At 38.0% G+C, this 15,978-nt stretch overlaps 2 protein-coding genes across 5 annotated transcripts in view; one reads left to right on the top strand and one right to left on the bottom strand.

The window, feature by feature from the left end:
• LOC127498040 (leucine-rich repeat-containing protein 74A) overlaps positions 1-1,943 on the bottom strand; it is a 15,673-nt gene extending 13,730 nt beyond the window's left edge. For both annotated transcript variants that reach the window (XM_051866904.1, XM_051866906.1), the window contains exon 1: positions 1,808-1,943. In XM_051866904.1, coding sequence (XP_051722864.1) covers positions 1,808-1,868 — 61 coding nt within the window. In that variant the 5' untranslated portion in view covers positions 1,869-1,943. The remainder of the gene's footprint in view (positions 1-1,807) is intronic.
• angel1 (angel homolog 1 (Drosophila)) lies at positions 1,817-15,978 on the top strand. Of its 3 annotated transcripts, none has more exons than XM_051866908.1 (12): positions 1,817-1,964; positions 4,281-4,459; positions 5,543-6,074; positions 6,374-6,591; positions 8,697-8,766; positions 9,099-9,529; positions 10,329-10,455; positions 11,147-11,272; positions 11,675-11,705; positions 13,536-13,693; positions 15,560-15,722; positions 15,820-15,978. In XM_051866908.1, exons 1-11 carry the CDS (start codon positions 1,901-1,903, stop codon positions 15,694-15,696), a joined length of 2,073 nt encoding a protein of 690 aa, XP_051722868.1. In that variant the 5' UTR covers positions 1,817-1,900; the 3' UTR covers positions 15,697-15,722; positions 15,820-15,978. The 3 variants fall into 3 exon arrangements, with proteins under 3 accessions (XP_051722868.1, XP_051722869.1, XP_051722867.1); XM_051866909.1 differs by having other exon boundaries at positions 15,798-15,978; XM_051866907.1 differs by having other exon boundaries at positions 15,560-15,978.

Raw genomic sequence — 15,978 nt, 5'->3', positions numbered from 1 at the left:
TTATCAAATGACAAAAAAAATCCTCCGAATTGTTCAAATGGAATGAATCTCATAAATATTAATGCACAGATCAAAAATTTTTTTTTAAATTTATGCATTTGCGTGAACTAATAAAATATATAGCTTGAATGCATGTCACTTTGAATAAAAGCATCTGCCATATGCATTATATATATATATATATATATATATATATATATATATATATATATATATATATATATATATATATATATATATACACACACACACACACACACACACACACACAGAGTATATATACACTGATCAGGCATTACATTACATTAGGCAGCATTATGACCACCTTCACCTTCACCTTCACTGGCATGAAGATGTTAGCAGCAGATCCTTTAAGTCCTGTAAGTTGTGAGGTGGAGCCTCCATGGATCGGACTTGTTTGTTCAGCACATCCCACAGATGCTCGATTGAAATGCGATCTGGGGAATTTGGAGGCCAAGTCAACACCTCAAACTCGTTGTTGTGCTCCTCAAACCATTCCTGAACCATTTTTGCTTTGTGGCAGGAGCATTATCCTGCTGAAAGAGGCCACAGCCACCAGGGAATACCGTTTCCATGAAAGGGTGTACATGGTCTGCAACAATGCTTAGGTAGGTGGTACGTGTCAAAGTCAAACATCCACATGGATGACAGGACCCAAGGTTTCCCAGCAGAACATTGCCCAAAGCATCACACTGCCTCCACCGGCTTGCCTTCTTCCCATAGTGCATCCTGGTGCCATGTGTTCCCCAGGTAAGTGACGCACACGCACCCGGCCATCCACGTGATGTAAAAGAAAACGTGATTCATCAGACCAGGACACCTTCTTCCATTGCCCCGTGGTCCAGTTCTGATGCTCACGTGTCCACTGTTGGCCTTTTCGGCGGTGGACAGGGGTCAGCATGACTGGTCTGTGTCTATGCAGCTCCATATGCAACAAACTGATGCACTGTGTATTCTGACACCTTTCTATCAGAACCAGCATTAACTTCTTGAGCAATTTGAGCTACAGTAGCTCATCTATTGGATCAGACCACACGGGCCAGCCTTCGCTCCCCACGTGCATCAATGAGCCTCGGCCGCCCATGACCCTGTTGCCGGTTCACCACTGTTCCTTCCTTGGAGCACTTTTGATAGATACTGACCACTGCAGACCGGGAACACCCCACAAGAGCTGCAGTTTTGGAGATGCTCTGACCCAGTCGTCTAGCCATCACAATTTGGCCCTTGTCAAACTCTCTCAAATCCTTACGCTTGTCCATTTTTCCTGCTTCTAACATCAACTTTGAGGACAAAATGTTCACTTGCTGCCTAATATATCAGGTGCCGTGATGAAGAGATGATCAGTGTTATTCACTACTGTCAGTGCTCATAATGTTATGCCTGATCAGATACTGTATATGCATAAATGTTTTGATCTGAGCATGAACATTTTATAATCTGAACAGTTTTGAGGTCAACTCTTTTCCAAGGTATGAAGCCATCTTTTAAAATGTTGTGCTTTAACAGCATTGTGGCTATAACAACTAAATTAGCAAATGTTTCAATTTTTTATTAATAATAATAATAATAAACAAACACATTTATGCATTATAATTCTGTGCATCCTAAACTCATCATATTGTATGTTGCACATGCACACTGTTGATGTAGCTCTGATGAAGCTTTATGAACTCATAACTCTGCAAACAAAGATCGTATTCAGGCACAGAAAATACAAAAGATGCAGTAAATAGAAACATTTAACGATATATTATTTTTTTAAACAATAATACGACACAACACTCGCCTGTTGGCAGTGACGTCATCCCGCTGGCGTTTGTCGTCATGCTGTTTACGTTCAGCGACATGAATAAAGTTTGTTCCTGTTGTCCTGTGAAACATGATCGTGAGTGTGATGTTTTATGTGCTCTATCCGCTCTCGAGATTCATCGGCAGACTTTCAGGTAAGAAGTTCACGGTGTTTCGTCGCATTTTGTCGTCTGCTGATGTTGCAGCACGAGCACGCGCGCCTGAGGCTAAATGAACCACAGCAGCTGCAGTGAGACGCGCAACACCGAAGTTTGGATTGAATCTCTAATGAATTGTGGCTGAATGTCGTTGTGGCGACAGAGTGAGCGGTCAGCACATGCTGACATGAGCTCTGCAGGCCTTCATTCATGTGCACGCTCTCAGTTAATCAATCATCCATTAATGCTGACAAACCAGCCAATGAAATCATTTCTAATATAACCCATCTGGTGCAGTTATAGTGTTAGATATTTGATTTAGGGATAAACCGGGGCTGGTTGTCACACTTTTTATACAAGTAAATGTCTTTAAGGGTTGGTTTATTCTTGAACGTTTCTTAGGGTCCTATGAAATTCGTTTTATTGATTTTTAAATTGCGTTTTATTTTTTTACGATTTAATGGTTAAGTTAGATGTTGTAATACAGTACATCAAGCATGTAATTAATTGAAATCATGAAACGTACAATAAAAAAAAACAAGAGCCCTGTGAAAGTCGCTATGAAATAAAAATGGACAATTGTTTTTGTAGAATATTGCAGTATTTATTATAAATGATTTCTGCCTCGTAATCTTTAATCAAAATAACTCTTGCAGCGACATCTCTTCTGTGATGACATATTTACTGCCGTGAGGGCGGGGCAACCTGTCACTCACATGAGATCCACCAATAACAAACCACAACCATCCAAAGTCCCGCCTTTTTTTTTTTTTCTTGTTTCTCCCTTTCACTTGGACATACGGCACAATAGGGAAGATAAAGCTAGCGCAACTTCTGTTGCATCATGCTAACTTTAACCGTTGGGCTCACGTATCCGCCATGTTTGTAGTTTAACACTTTGTAGTTCTGAACTGGTTCCTCCTCCAAAGCGCAATAGAGTGCACTAGTGCCGGACATTTTTTTTTCAGTGGCGTTACGGAAGTATTTTTTTGTTTATAAAATCCCCAAGGGAAAAATAAACCATGAACGTTATAAACCTTGAACTAAACCAACCAGCTTCCAGGTGAATCACAACATTACAAACTTGAAGCAAAAAAAAAAGTACTTGAAAATCAGACAAAAATACAAAGGTACAAGACTGTTAACTTAATGGCTTTAGTGAGGGAAAGGACTACAATCCCATGAAGTATTGTGAATAACATAAACTAAAATCAATGGACTATTAACTGTGAACTATTAATTTGATTGTTGTTGATTATATCTATAGAAACGCTAGCCTATATTTTGACTCGATTACATCATTTGCGGTGCTTCATGGGAGTGGGCGGACCTAAAGAGCTCTTTTAGTGCGATTTGCTCGCTGTCACTCTGATTGGTGAAATTTTCTGCACATCATCATGGGTAATGTGGTTTTTCACCACAAATTCGGCTGTTAAACGATTATTTAAAAAAAAAAAAAGAAATTAATGCAAATGGATGGCTTCAATAAAAGCATATACCATCGATTAACAACCTCAGAGCTCACAACAAGTCTGCCTTTTACAGGTTTATAAGTTATCGTTACAATTCAGTTAGAATTCAATATTAGTGTGAAAGGATCTGCACTTTAAGTTTTCACTGGAAATAGACTATTTGGGTACCTTTGGGATATTAATTTCAGCATACTGCGCTTTGGGACACACTATTTCTGATTTGAAATTATATTTATGATGGATATTATGTGAATTGGGATGCAACAACAGTTTCTAAATGAATCAAATTGGTTGAATGAATGATTCAATGACTCACTCATAAAGAAAGTCACTCTGTCGCCACCTACTGGTGTAAATATGTAACATGCAGAAAGAGTCACTGTAAAACTAACACACACACTAACAGTCTGTCTGAAACACACACAGACAAGCTGAGTATAACTCAAAGTCATGAGTTTTGGAAGTTATGACTATTTAAAAGTCAAAGTGTTTGAAACCAACCTACAAACCACTGCTAGAAAAAATAAGCCTTTGTGCAGTTGAACTTTTCAAGATCATGACAACTTCCCCATGTGACAACTAGCCCCAATCTGCCCTATACCATGGCTCTGTAAGATTACCATATTCAAATACTATCCTTCTCCAAGGAGCTCTAAATTGCACTATAGTACTGCAAAAAAACAAACAAACAAACAAACAAAAAAACAGAATCTTATGTAAATTTAAGAATGAAAGGAGAGTTTTGTGTCTCTTGAAAGTGAGTGACCTAGTCATTGAAGTGACACTACATGAAATATATTTCCAAATCACTGCCTATCACATTTATATTTTCTCTCGACAGAATTGCGGCGCAAGGCACCATCTGTGTACGTTAATGGCAAAGAGGTTTGGGATGGTGGCGGAGCTCTTTCTGGACAGCAGCAGACGGGACTGTCACAGCAGTGGCACAGCGAAGGAAACACAGACACCGGTCCCGATCCAGACCACACGGAGACAGAGAGTCCTCAGGGAACGGTGGAGGTCAGTGAACTGGAAAGGAGACTGACAGAGGGACAGGGTCCCACGGGTCCTTAACTCTTTAAAAAGTCTTAAATTTAGTTTTATCAACTTTAAGGCCATAACATGCCTTTAATATCTTAACCCTTGTGCGTCAATTAAAAAAAAGTTACACACACAAAAATTTCCATGTCCATAAAAATGTGAAGCTTGTGAGCACAGACTTAAGTTTAAAGTTTAAAAAGTGAAATAAGAAAAAAGTTAAAGAGGTTTAAGTTCATTAAAATGATTTATGAACAAATTTGAGGTTGATATCTCAAAAAATGAGCTTTCAGTAAGATTTTGTTTGGGCGCAGTACTAAACTTTCCCCATTAGATGCCAGCAAAACTCCCCTGGTGCACACAGTGGTTGGATTTGTGATTTGCAGTACAGTAGAGTTTTTCACTGTCAAATATTATACGCACACACACATACACACTTTTTTTATTACACAATAAAAATAAAATAAAAATAAAAAATAAAAATTATTTTTTTATTAAACCACATTTTAACATCCATACCAACAACAATTGTGGTTTTAATGGGTTTCAATGGGGACATTTTTGTCCTTAAGGTCCTGAGAGGAACTATTTTGTGTTATTAGTGTAAAATAGATTTATTAAAGGAAATGGGGGTGAAATAGTCAAATTCGCCGGGAGTTTGATTGACAAGCGATCTAACCAATCATAACACTGAATCCGACAAAGCAGTCAGGATTTAGAAGATTAACCTCAGTGGACTTGAACTTGAAAAATGATGTGTACTGGCGTCTTTCCGCGTTTGAAACAACATTCCTTCTCATGTTCATTCATGTTTATTTGATGATATAAATTAACTAGTAGGAAGAGATGATCGGTTCACGAGCCGCTTGAGCATTTTTAATTTTGACTCATCCCTTAAAAATAATTTAAAGGCTGTAATGTGAGGGTTATCATTTTATAAAACTGTTTTTGTCAAAGTCTGTATTTGAACTATAAAGTTGTTTTTAAATTGTAGTTTTTACAGTCATTATTATGCTCTACCCCGTCCATATGCAGGTCTTAAAAAGCCTTAAATTTGATTTTCAGATGCCCTGGATGGAAGCTTCAGCATCATCTGTGAACGATGGAAATGAAGACAGTGAGGAAGAGGCTTTGGTGCTGAAGGAAGAAAACTTCTCAACATCAGTGCTCAGATGTTTAGAAGAAACAAGTGATAGTGACTCTGTGATAAATGAGTCCGCCAAAACTGAGTTTCAGAGACACCCTGACGCCCAAGACACTAAAGACGAACGCAGCTGCGCTCAGTATCTGACAGCGGACATTGGAGGGATTGATGCATGTGCAATATATGATGACCATAAGATGGATTCATCCACGTCTGACATCTACCTGGGTTTTGATCCTGACGCTGGAAAAGAGGCTCTTCTACAGTCCGGCAGCCCAGTGTTTGATTTGGCGGCTTTGCTCGCAGACTCTCAGCAGGTTGAGACAGCAGCGGAGCCCATCGGCTGGCATTTTCCCACCGGTGTCGGACTGTCACAGATGTCTTATTGCCCTTATGTGCAGTTTCCTGACTTCAGCTACTATCCTGCCTTTCAAGACAATGACAGAATTGAAGGTGGGATTTTCAGATTTACCCTGCAAAAATATACACACTTCCAGACAAAGGTTTAGAATCCTGAAAAATAAAATGTATCATGGTTTCCACAAAAATATGAAGCAGAAAAACTGTTTTCAACATTGATAATAATATGCAAAATGGAAATAACAATCATGAACGAGTAGATGTGTCCAAACGTCTGACTGGTAGTGTAAGTTACACATAGATATCATAAGTTATGTCATTATGTACTCAATCTTCCATTTAAAGTACTGTACATTGTAGTCACGCATAATGTCCCTTTTCCTCTTTCAAAGTGATGTGGCGAGTGTGGGAGGACCTTAGTGAAACCCACACTGGCGCCTGTGGGGACACAGCTGCTGCGTTTGACTTCAGCATCATGTCCTACAACATCCTGGCTCAGGATCTGCTAGAAGCGAATCCAGGTCTGTACACACACTGCCCAGAGGATGTGTTAGCGTGGGACGGCCGGCTCTGGACCATCCTGAAAGAGCTGCAGATCTGGCAACCTGACGTAAGACGACACGCAACCCAAAACATAGAAACATGACGGCCATTGATTCTAATAGTTAGTGGCGTCCACTTCTTCATTAGCGCTGTTGGTTCCGGAAGTATTTTTTCCATTCATTTTAACCATAGGGAAAGTCCTTGTTAAAGTGTTATAAGCCATGGACCAAACCAACTGACTACGAGGAGAATCACAACACTACAAACTTTGATTTGAAGCAGAAAAGTATTTGAAAATCAGACAAAAAGACAAAGACTGTGAGGGAAAGAACTACAATCCCATTAAGCATTGCAAATGACAGTCAAATTAAAAATGATGAAGATATATAAAACTGTTATTTAAAGTTGTTAATTATGTATTTAGAAATATACATTTATGATCATTTTACATGTGCATATAGCGGAACGGAAAACGTCTCGATTATAAATCAGGATTTTAGCGCTGATTTAACATGTCAGGGCTCGAAAGTAATGCTTGTCAAATAGTCTGGGTTAAGTGGATTTTTTTGAAGGGGCAAGTGAAAGAGAATTTTACTTGCCTGGCTGGACAAGGACCTGATTAAAACGTCAATTAAAAAAAAAAAAAAATGTGAGTGACTGATTTTATTACATTTAGTCTAAGTGGCGATTGATAGTGGATAATAATAGGCTGTATAATGTAGGCTAGCCTACTGACGGTAACACGGTTGCGCTGTTGAGGCTCGCGCACCATCTCGAGGAGAAATGGAAACATGAGCGAAGCACACACAAAAAGAAACCTACTGCGGTAAAAATTCAAAATGTGGAGTTTTTATAACTTGATACAGTTAAGCAAAATCACATGACCAAGAATGCTGTTTTCTTAAACATGCTACCGTCACAATTAAAAACGTGACACTGATTTCATACAACAGTTCTGTTAACAAATAGTTCATATTAAGTCACTTACGTTTTAGAAGGAACATTGACTGTTTTTGTTCTATTTTAGCAGCGAAAATAGTTTCAAACAAAAATCACAGCAGAACCATAGCGTAGCACTCACCCTGCATCCCAATGTACAAATAGTATTGAATATTACTAATGTCACATACTATTTAGGATGGATAGAATGCACATTGAGACGCAGGCTCAGCCTTGTTTTTGTTACCGAATGATTCAGCGTTTTGAACGAATCGGTTGAGTCAAAGATTCAATGACCCATTCATAAACAACTGCCTCATTCTTGAATGAATCAGCCATTAGAATGAATCGTTTAAATGAATGACTCACTTATTAAGACGGTTACTTGACACCACCTACTGGTGGTTTAGTTTAATTTTTTTAAAGAATCATTTCCCCCCCAACATTTCTTACAATCCCATAACATTATTTAATGCAGCTTTAATTTTTTTTTTTTTATTGTAAATGATTTAATTTGATTAGTAACAGCCCTTAGTGTCTTATTCCAATTAAATTTATTGATCGAATTTAAGAATTTAAAATGAAAAATGAATCATACATTTTTCATGAATCATACAAGATTTAAATATGTCAAAGCTGCAATACTCTGAAAGGATACTGCTTCAGAAATTTTAAACTTCTATTTATTTATTTTTTTTTTCGGACAAGCAACCGCTTTACTCGCACAAGTGAATGACAAGGCTTAATGTCAAGCCCTGTATGTAGTCTTAATGGGCCACATTTCAGTCATGTTATCTGACAACAAAACCAGAAAAATATAGATGAAACAATTTTATTTGGAATTTGGCTGTATTAAAATATATTATGTGAGCAAAAAGGGTAGCAGCAGAGAAGCAAACAAATCTAAAGGGCTGACACTTGGCAGAATGCAAATGCAACAATGACATGAATATTCTAATTGCCGTATGACGCCATCTATCGACATTTAGCGACATATATATGGCATTGAAAAATAAAAAATTGCCATTAAAAAGCATTAAATTAGATTTGATGAAACCTGCAGAAACCCTGATATACCATCGATTAACAACCACGGAGCTCAGAACAGGTCTGTCTTTTAAAGGTTTATGAGTTCTTTTTTAAAAATCAATTTCCCTATGGAGAAAATGAATGGAGCTTTTACTTCCAGGACATGACTGTTGCACTAATATCAATATTTCCTGTTCTGTACAGATCCTTTGTCTTCAAGAAGTTCAAGAAGATCACTTTCTTGAGCAGATGTTTCCTGTCCTGACTGACATGGGTGAGGTGACGAACATAAACCGCTGCCAGAATTCATGCAATGAACCTGCTGCTGATAACATAACAGTGAGGATAATCTTCCCCTATGGAGGAACAAGACTGCAAAAAATGAATGTACAATGAAATAAATGACCCAATGTGTAGATAAAGTCAAGTCAAATATATTTGTATCGTGCTTTTCCACAATACACCAAATGCAAAGTTTTCACATGCGCACCTGCAAATGAGTTTTGAAAATTCATTCTTGTTGAAATCAGTCAGGTGGTGAGTTGTGAGTTTGCAGGTGTTGTTTACTGTTAATCACCCATTGAATCAAGTTTTTTTTCCATCAAGGTTACACCTGCATCTACAAACGACGCACAGGAACCAAAACGGACGGCTGTGCGGTGTGTTATCGCAGTGAGCGCTTTACCCAGCTTTCTGTCAACTTGCTGGAATTTTGCCGACCGGACTGCGAGCTGCTGGATCGTGACAACGTGGGCATCGTGCTGCTCCTCCAACCACTGGCAGGGCAGAATGAAGCGTTCAGCCCCATATGTGTGGCCAACACACACCTGCTGTTCAACCCCAGAAGAGGCGACGTGAAGCTCGCCCAGCTGGCCATCGTGTTCGCTGAGATTGACCTCATGATCAAGAAATGCAGCAGTGAAGGAAGACGCTGTGAGGTTATTTTATGTGGGGACTTCAACGCTTTACCCAACAGCCCTCTGTGGAAGTTTATCACCACCGGGCAGCTCTACTACTACGGGTTACCAACCTGGATGGTGAGTGACCCGTTTACTGCCTTAATATGTGGACTTTCACTACAGGACCGAGATTTAATACTGGAGATTAAAAATTATTTTCATACAACAACGGGTCAATTCAACGTTAGATTTGCACAAAAGATTAACATGACGGCACATGCTAGTTGAATCAACTCCACAGCAACTACATAAATTTATCCACTAACCATTCAGAAATGTCTAAAAGTTGTAACTTCTGCCTGAGTCTCTCCATCAGTGTCGACTCCGGTTTGAACAATGTAAGGCTGAACACCGTTACTGACAATCCTCATTTTGGCTGCGTGAGATTCTCCAGCTTTGTTGTTGTTGAGTGACCGAAGCGCGAGCTGTTAAAGCTCCGCCCTCTTCTGGAAAGGGGGCTGGGAGCAGCAGCTCATTTGCATTTAAAGGGACACACACAAAAAAATGTGTTTTTGCTCACATCCAAATAGGGGTAAATTTGACAAGCTATAATAAATGATCTGTGGGGTATTTTGAGCTGAAACTTCAGACACATTCTGGAGACACCAGAGACTTATATTACATCTTGTGAAATATTAGGTCCCCTTTAAACAATACACATGGTTTCAAAGCAGCTTTACAGAAAGTCATACTCTTATGTCTATAGTGCCTTAGTGCTTTACCAGAGCAAGTTATAGAGCTGGGTGATATGATGATATATAAGTGTAGTAATATTTCTGTTGTGTACTACTTGTATGCGCGATACATAGAGTGATTTTGATCACTGCAGCAGTTAACTCTGTAGAAAACCCTGTGAATGGATTGTTTGCCTTTGCAGGTTTCAGGACAGATGGATTTGTCATATAAAGTCTATCACCCGAGGCTTTTCGCCCCCTTGTGGCCCAGCAGCCTTGACATCACTGACAGCTGTCAATACAAGTCTGAATCGCAGACCGCAGCTTCAGGTCAGTGCCAGATCACATGGTTCGTGTACAATCTTTCTGCCATTGCTTTGAAATTGAAAATACAGTAATTATTATTACCTTAATACCTAATTTAGCCAATTTAGCCTTTTAAATTGCTTGTAAATTATGCCATATTATCACCAAATAAACTTTTTGTCAACTTGTATGTATTTCTTTTTCGAACTGGTTGATCTGAACTTATGCATCTCAGTTTTTTTGAGGTGAATAAACTTATGTAAAAGTTTTCCACTCAAACACTTAGACTCATTAACTCAGATCACTGAGGCCTACGATCAGTCCGTTCCAAAAAGAAATACAAACATGTTGATAAAAAAGAATTAATCCAATATTTGGAGATTACAATACAAAATGAGAGATTTCTAAGCATTTTTTTGTAGGTCATTTTTGACCCAGGAAGCATAAAAAGGTGGGGAAAAAAAATTATTGGGAAGTTTTTATACACACTGTGAGAAAATTCAGTAAGTTTTAGTCTAATGCAAAAACATTCACTAGCATTTTCAGAAAAATAAAATCCTCTCCGAGTCAAAACATGAAGCACAACATGAAAATATTAAGATGCTATCAAACAGCTTTGTTTTTTGTTCAGTGTATAATGTATATAATCGTTGAGGAACCAAAATCATCAATTGATTTTGATTCCCAATATGCATGTTTAATTTTGTGCATAAAGGTATTTTTCCAGTGGATAACCGGCAGTACAGCCACGACTTTATGCTTCAGCTGCGTTACTGTCAGGCGGCATGTGTGCGTCCCGCAGATCTGGAGCTCATACCAGGAGTCACAGACAAAACGCCAGGTAATCCATTCACTCTCTCAGCTGTGCACGAGTTAATGCTAAGCCTAGTTTTGACATTAATGGGCACTAAGATAAAATATACGAACTATTAATTATTTGAGTGTTGCACCACCAAACTCATTTAAAACTTAATTCGACATATAAACAAAATATTTACAGAACATTGGAATAAAACAGCAGTTGATTTAAGAACAAGTACAGAGTTATTTACAAACTAATTAACTAGTAGTTACTAAGCCTGAGTGGATTTTACATTCTAGTTTAAGATCATGCAAACAGCTGGTGCAACCCAAAGGTTTACACATCTGTGGACGACTGCTGCATGTGTCTGAAGTGTTTGCTTATTATCTCTTAAAATGCACTGTTTTTTTTTTTTTTTTTTTTTTTTTTTTTTTTTTACAGACCCAGAAGACATGGAAATTTTCAGCTCAAGGTGAGTCAGCTGGTGTTTGACACAGAAGAGTCTTTCCCATTGAAGAAATGCACAAGCCATAATCCTGAAGAGAAAAGCTTTAATCAGAGAATCAGCTTCTCCCAAAAAATGAAAATTCTGTCATCATTTACTCACCCTCAAGTTGTTCCAAACCTGTATGAATTTCTTTCTTCTGTTGAACACAAAGGAAGATATTTGGAAGAATGTCAGTAACCAAACAGATTTGACACAATTTAGTGCACTATTTTATAATCAACTCTTTTACTAAACTTGACAAAACACATATCGTTGGAATGGTCTGAGACTCAAGGCTCCATATTAGGTCACTGTTTTGTCACAAAAGTTTATATTCTGACAGAAATGTATTACTTTGTGACAGGAAAACAGGAAAAGGCAAAAAAACAATTCTATTGTTTTTGTCTATTTTTGGTAAAATTTGGTTAGACATATGGCTTTGATTTTCTAGCAATTTTAGAGTCCATATATATATATATATATATATATATATATATATATATATATATATATATATATATATATATATATATATATATATATATATAATATTATAAATTATAATATAGTAAATTGCCTTGTAGCTTTGCCTTTTTTATTGCAAATACTTTAAGTAGGGGTGTGTCTCGATCTCATGCCACGAGATGAAAACATGACGAGATTTCTCATCGAGGTGAAAAGCTGTCTCGTGATAATGCCATGATGGAGTGTGAGGGTGAAATTAGGATCGAATATGCCACAGCTACGTTTACATTACACCTCCACTGTCGTTTTGCTTTTTATAGAAATAAAAACCTTTTAATTCAGTTGGATAATGGTCGCTTTACTCCGTTATCTAACTGAACGTGGTGCAGCAGGAATCAGAGTTCACTGATCGTGTGATGAGAGTAAGTGACGAGATGACTGACAAGACCATGGCGGAGGATTCGTTGCACAACAGAGCCAAAGCATCTGACAAATGTCTTATCTTACAGAATTTGCGCTCAGCACCGCCGCTCCCTATTCACAGAGTACACGCGATTGCAAAATCGAAAGTGAAAGTAAAATGCGAGCGCACGTTCAAACGTGATTTCAATACCCTGCGTTTTGAAAGCGGCTCCCTGATGCATGCAAATATCTCCCAATAAGAAAGCTATCTTAGACTGGGCTGTGTAGTTGTAACATCTCTCAGCTCTGTATCATGCTTGAAGAAAAATTTGGTCTCTATTTGCACTTTGAATATTGAGAGAGTACTTTGATTATGGTTGCACTTATTGTTTGCACTTAAAATGACTTACTCATTTTTATTTATACAGTTTTATTTCTATGGTCAATTTGTCAAAAGGTCAAAAGTTGTAGAAGCTCATAAATCATGTACAGTGATGTCTGAAGAGACTCATGTGAAATCATACAGGAGAGAAGCCAGTCAGTTGAGTTTGTGGCAAAACCTTTTACAGTGCTTGAGTATTGTTGTCTTTTACTGCATATGATAATTCATACTCAGAAAGTAGAACTGAAAGGACATTTATTACAAGATTATTAATTAAAACATTTCAAAATGCACCTGCAGCTTATACCAGTCATGTATTTCGTCATTGAGGATTTCTTAAAAATACTGTGTAAAAAATCTCGTCTCGTGAACTCAATCTCGTGTCTCATCTTGTCTCGTGAGCTAACGGTCTAGTCACACCCCTAACTTTAAGTAGTTTTTTTCCATCTGGTTGGTTTTATGCCTCAGAACTTGAAGAGACTCGTGTGCAAATTTCAGTCCTCTGCAGCAGTTCTTTGAAACACCTGATCAGAAGTTCCTTACATAAAATCTGATCGTTTTTGCAGGTTCGGGCACACCTTACGTCACACGCTGAGCCTGACGTCCGCTTACAGTCAGGTCCGTCCCGACACTCAGACCGCTGCGGTCACCACACTGAACTCAGATGGAGCAGCGATGGTCGACTACATCTTCTACTCCACCCGGAGGAGCAGCTCTGCTGGAGGTAGATCAACAATTATCTGTCATCAGATGAACCCAGCATGAAAATGAGCTCATTTTAAATGCATCAAATATCTGCAACCCCACTTAAAATGGTGATGGTTTTTTTGGTCTGTCCCAAATCAAATATCATCATAATCTCTGACAATATCTGTTGAATTGGCATTTAATTGTTTTAATTTTTTAACAATTTGTGTTAAAGGCACAATATGAAATTATTCGCCACTAGAGGTCACTTATTCAAAACAAAGGCGTAGCTTGATGACACTTTGATTTCACAGAATCATGGGATGTGTTGTCTTCACGTCTACAGCCGGTGGAAAAGAATCCGAAGGGACTCGGGCAGAAATCATATTCATGGATGAGCTAATGTATTATAGATTTATTAACATTACTGTAGTATGAAGCAGGGTGTGGCTGAAAGCCCTGGGAGCTGATCGAGGCCACTGGAGCGATTGCAAATGAGAGACGAGCGCGACACACGTCTCGAGAGCAGCGGGACTTTTATTATGCCGCAGTCGCCGCTTCCACTTCTTCCGGTCAAGCGTATGTGGGGTAACGCAGCGCTGTTTATCATATTAGATACATTTGTGTGTTAAAAGTTGTTATAATGATACTCTGCGTTCACTCGGCAGCTGCTATGAGACACTTGTTGCACACTGCAGTAAGATAGATCGATATTAGTCATGGTAAAACACGGCACTCGTGGTAAATCAAGAAAGTGAGATTTAAAGAATAAGACTGACTGTGTTGAGCTATATAACATGATTAGATTTCTGTCGATGAATGTATCCAAACAGTTGCTCACCTGTCTAATAAAACACATAATATATTAAAGCGTCGTTGATGTTTCCATTGTTTCTACAAAATAAAACCGGAAACCGAGGATAACGCGTGTTTCGTGTAATGAGTGGTTTTTGGATATTTTAATCCAAAAATCTTACATATTGTGCCTTTAACGCCATAAAGCCTACTGTATCATATTTGATACACAAATTTTGAAGGCCTCTAAATGATGAACATGATCTGATAAACCAGTTACACACATCTTCTGTCATCTTAGACTTAGAGATCTAGAGAGACTAGAGATCCCAGCGGGGAAATTAAGGTGTTGCAACAGCAAGTCTGATCGATAGTTTAGACTTTTTTAGCAAGTAAAAGATTTTTTAGTATAACTGTACAAACGTCCTCCTTCAGCTCGTGCTTCACGTGTCTTTCTGCTGTGAAATCTGTGCTGATTTTATAAAGTAAACGTAAGAATAACTTTGATATTGTTCGTAATATTTCAACTGGACTGAAGCAGCTTCGCTTTACTTGATTATCCAGACATCATTTTATAGAAAAATCATGAGTGTCAAATATGATCATCATCTTTTGAGGAAGGTTTATTTGTTCATCTCTCAATCATCATTGTATTGCATTATGTTTTAAAACTACAGAGATTTGATCATAAAACTAAGCATTTAAATATTGGCAGATACAGAATGTCTGCTATACTGTTATAAAGCTCTCATTGATTTACAAGCATCAGAATTTCTTACTTTTTATCCATATTAATATCAGCATCTGCACCAAATTGCATATTTTTGCTTATGTTTATGGGCCTCTGAATAAAATTGAGCTGTTTTTTCCTCTATATTCTCATTATATTGTACCATATGAGCCATAAAAGCCACAACTTCTTTTTTTTTTTAAATATTTTGTCTAAAGGTTCAGTAAACTGTTTATATATTTTTCTGACTATAATTTGATTGGATTATTGATTGGAATGGATGTTTTAGAGCTTCAGGCTTTGTTTGTTGAATTTGCTGGAATTACATTGGCCTGTCACATGACCGATGATGTCACCGTGTGTGTTTTGTCTGCACAGAGAGCGCTGGCGGTTTGCAGCTGCTGGGCCGTTTGTCTCTGCTGTCAGAGGCTGATCTCTGGTGTCTGAAGGGTCTTCCCAACGAAACCTTTCCCTCCGATCACCTCAGTCTGCTGGTCAAGCTCCAGCTCAGATGAGTGTCTGACTGTAATGTTTCTCTAATGTAAGGATTGTTTTTCTTTATCATTTTAATTGCCTTATAATTGGATTGCAAATGAAAAAAACATTTTTGGGTCAGATGAATATTGTTTTCTATTCAGTAACAGAACGTGTGAAATTCTCCAGCATGACATTTGATGCAAGGACTACGGTTGACATGTTCCCAATAATTTAATCAAAATGCACTTGCTTTTTGTATTTCTTTTGTTTTGGTTTTGAGTTTCTATTTTGAATAGACCTAAATAAATAACTGCATGTGC

The sequence above is a fragment of the Ctenopharyngodon idella genome, chromosome 17, assembly GCF_019924925.1.
Source record: "Ctenopharyngodon idella isolate HZGC_01 chromosome 17, HZGC01, whole genome shotgun sequence".
Classification (NCBI taxonomy): Eukaryota; Metazoa; Chordata; class Actinopteri; order Cypriniformes; family Xenocyprididae; genus Ctenopharyngodon; species Ctenopharyngodon idella.
Note: the sequence above shows the minus strand (reverse complement) of the source record. Positions and strands in the feature narration are given on the sequence as shown.

Coding starts and splice junctions, on each gene's coding strand:
- angel1 (XM_051866908.1), top strand. CDS start 1,901: ATGATCGTGAGTGTGATGTTTTATGTGCTCTATCCGCTCTCGAGATTC. Junction 1,965..4,280: donor ATTCATCGGCAGACTTTCAG/GTAAGAAGTTCA, acceptor TTCTCTCGACAG/AATTGCGGCGCAAGGCACCA. Junction 6,075..6,373: donor AGACAATGACAGAATTGAAG/GTGGGATTTTCA, acceptor CCTCTTTCAAAG/TGATGTGGCGAGTGTGGGAG.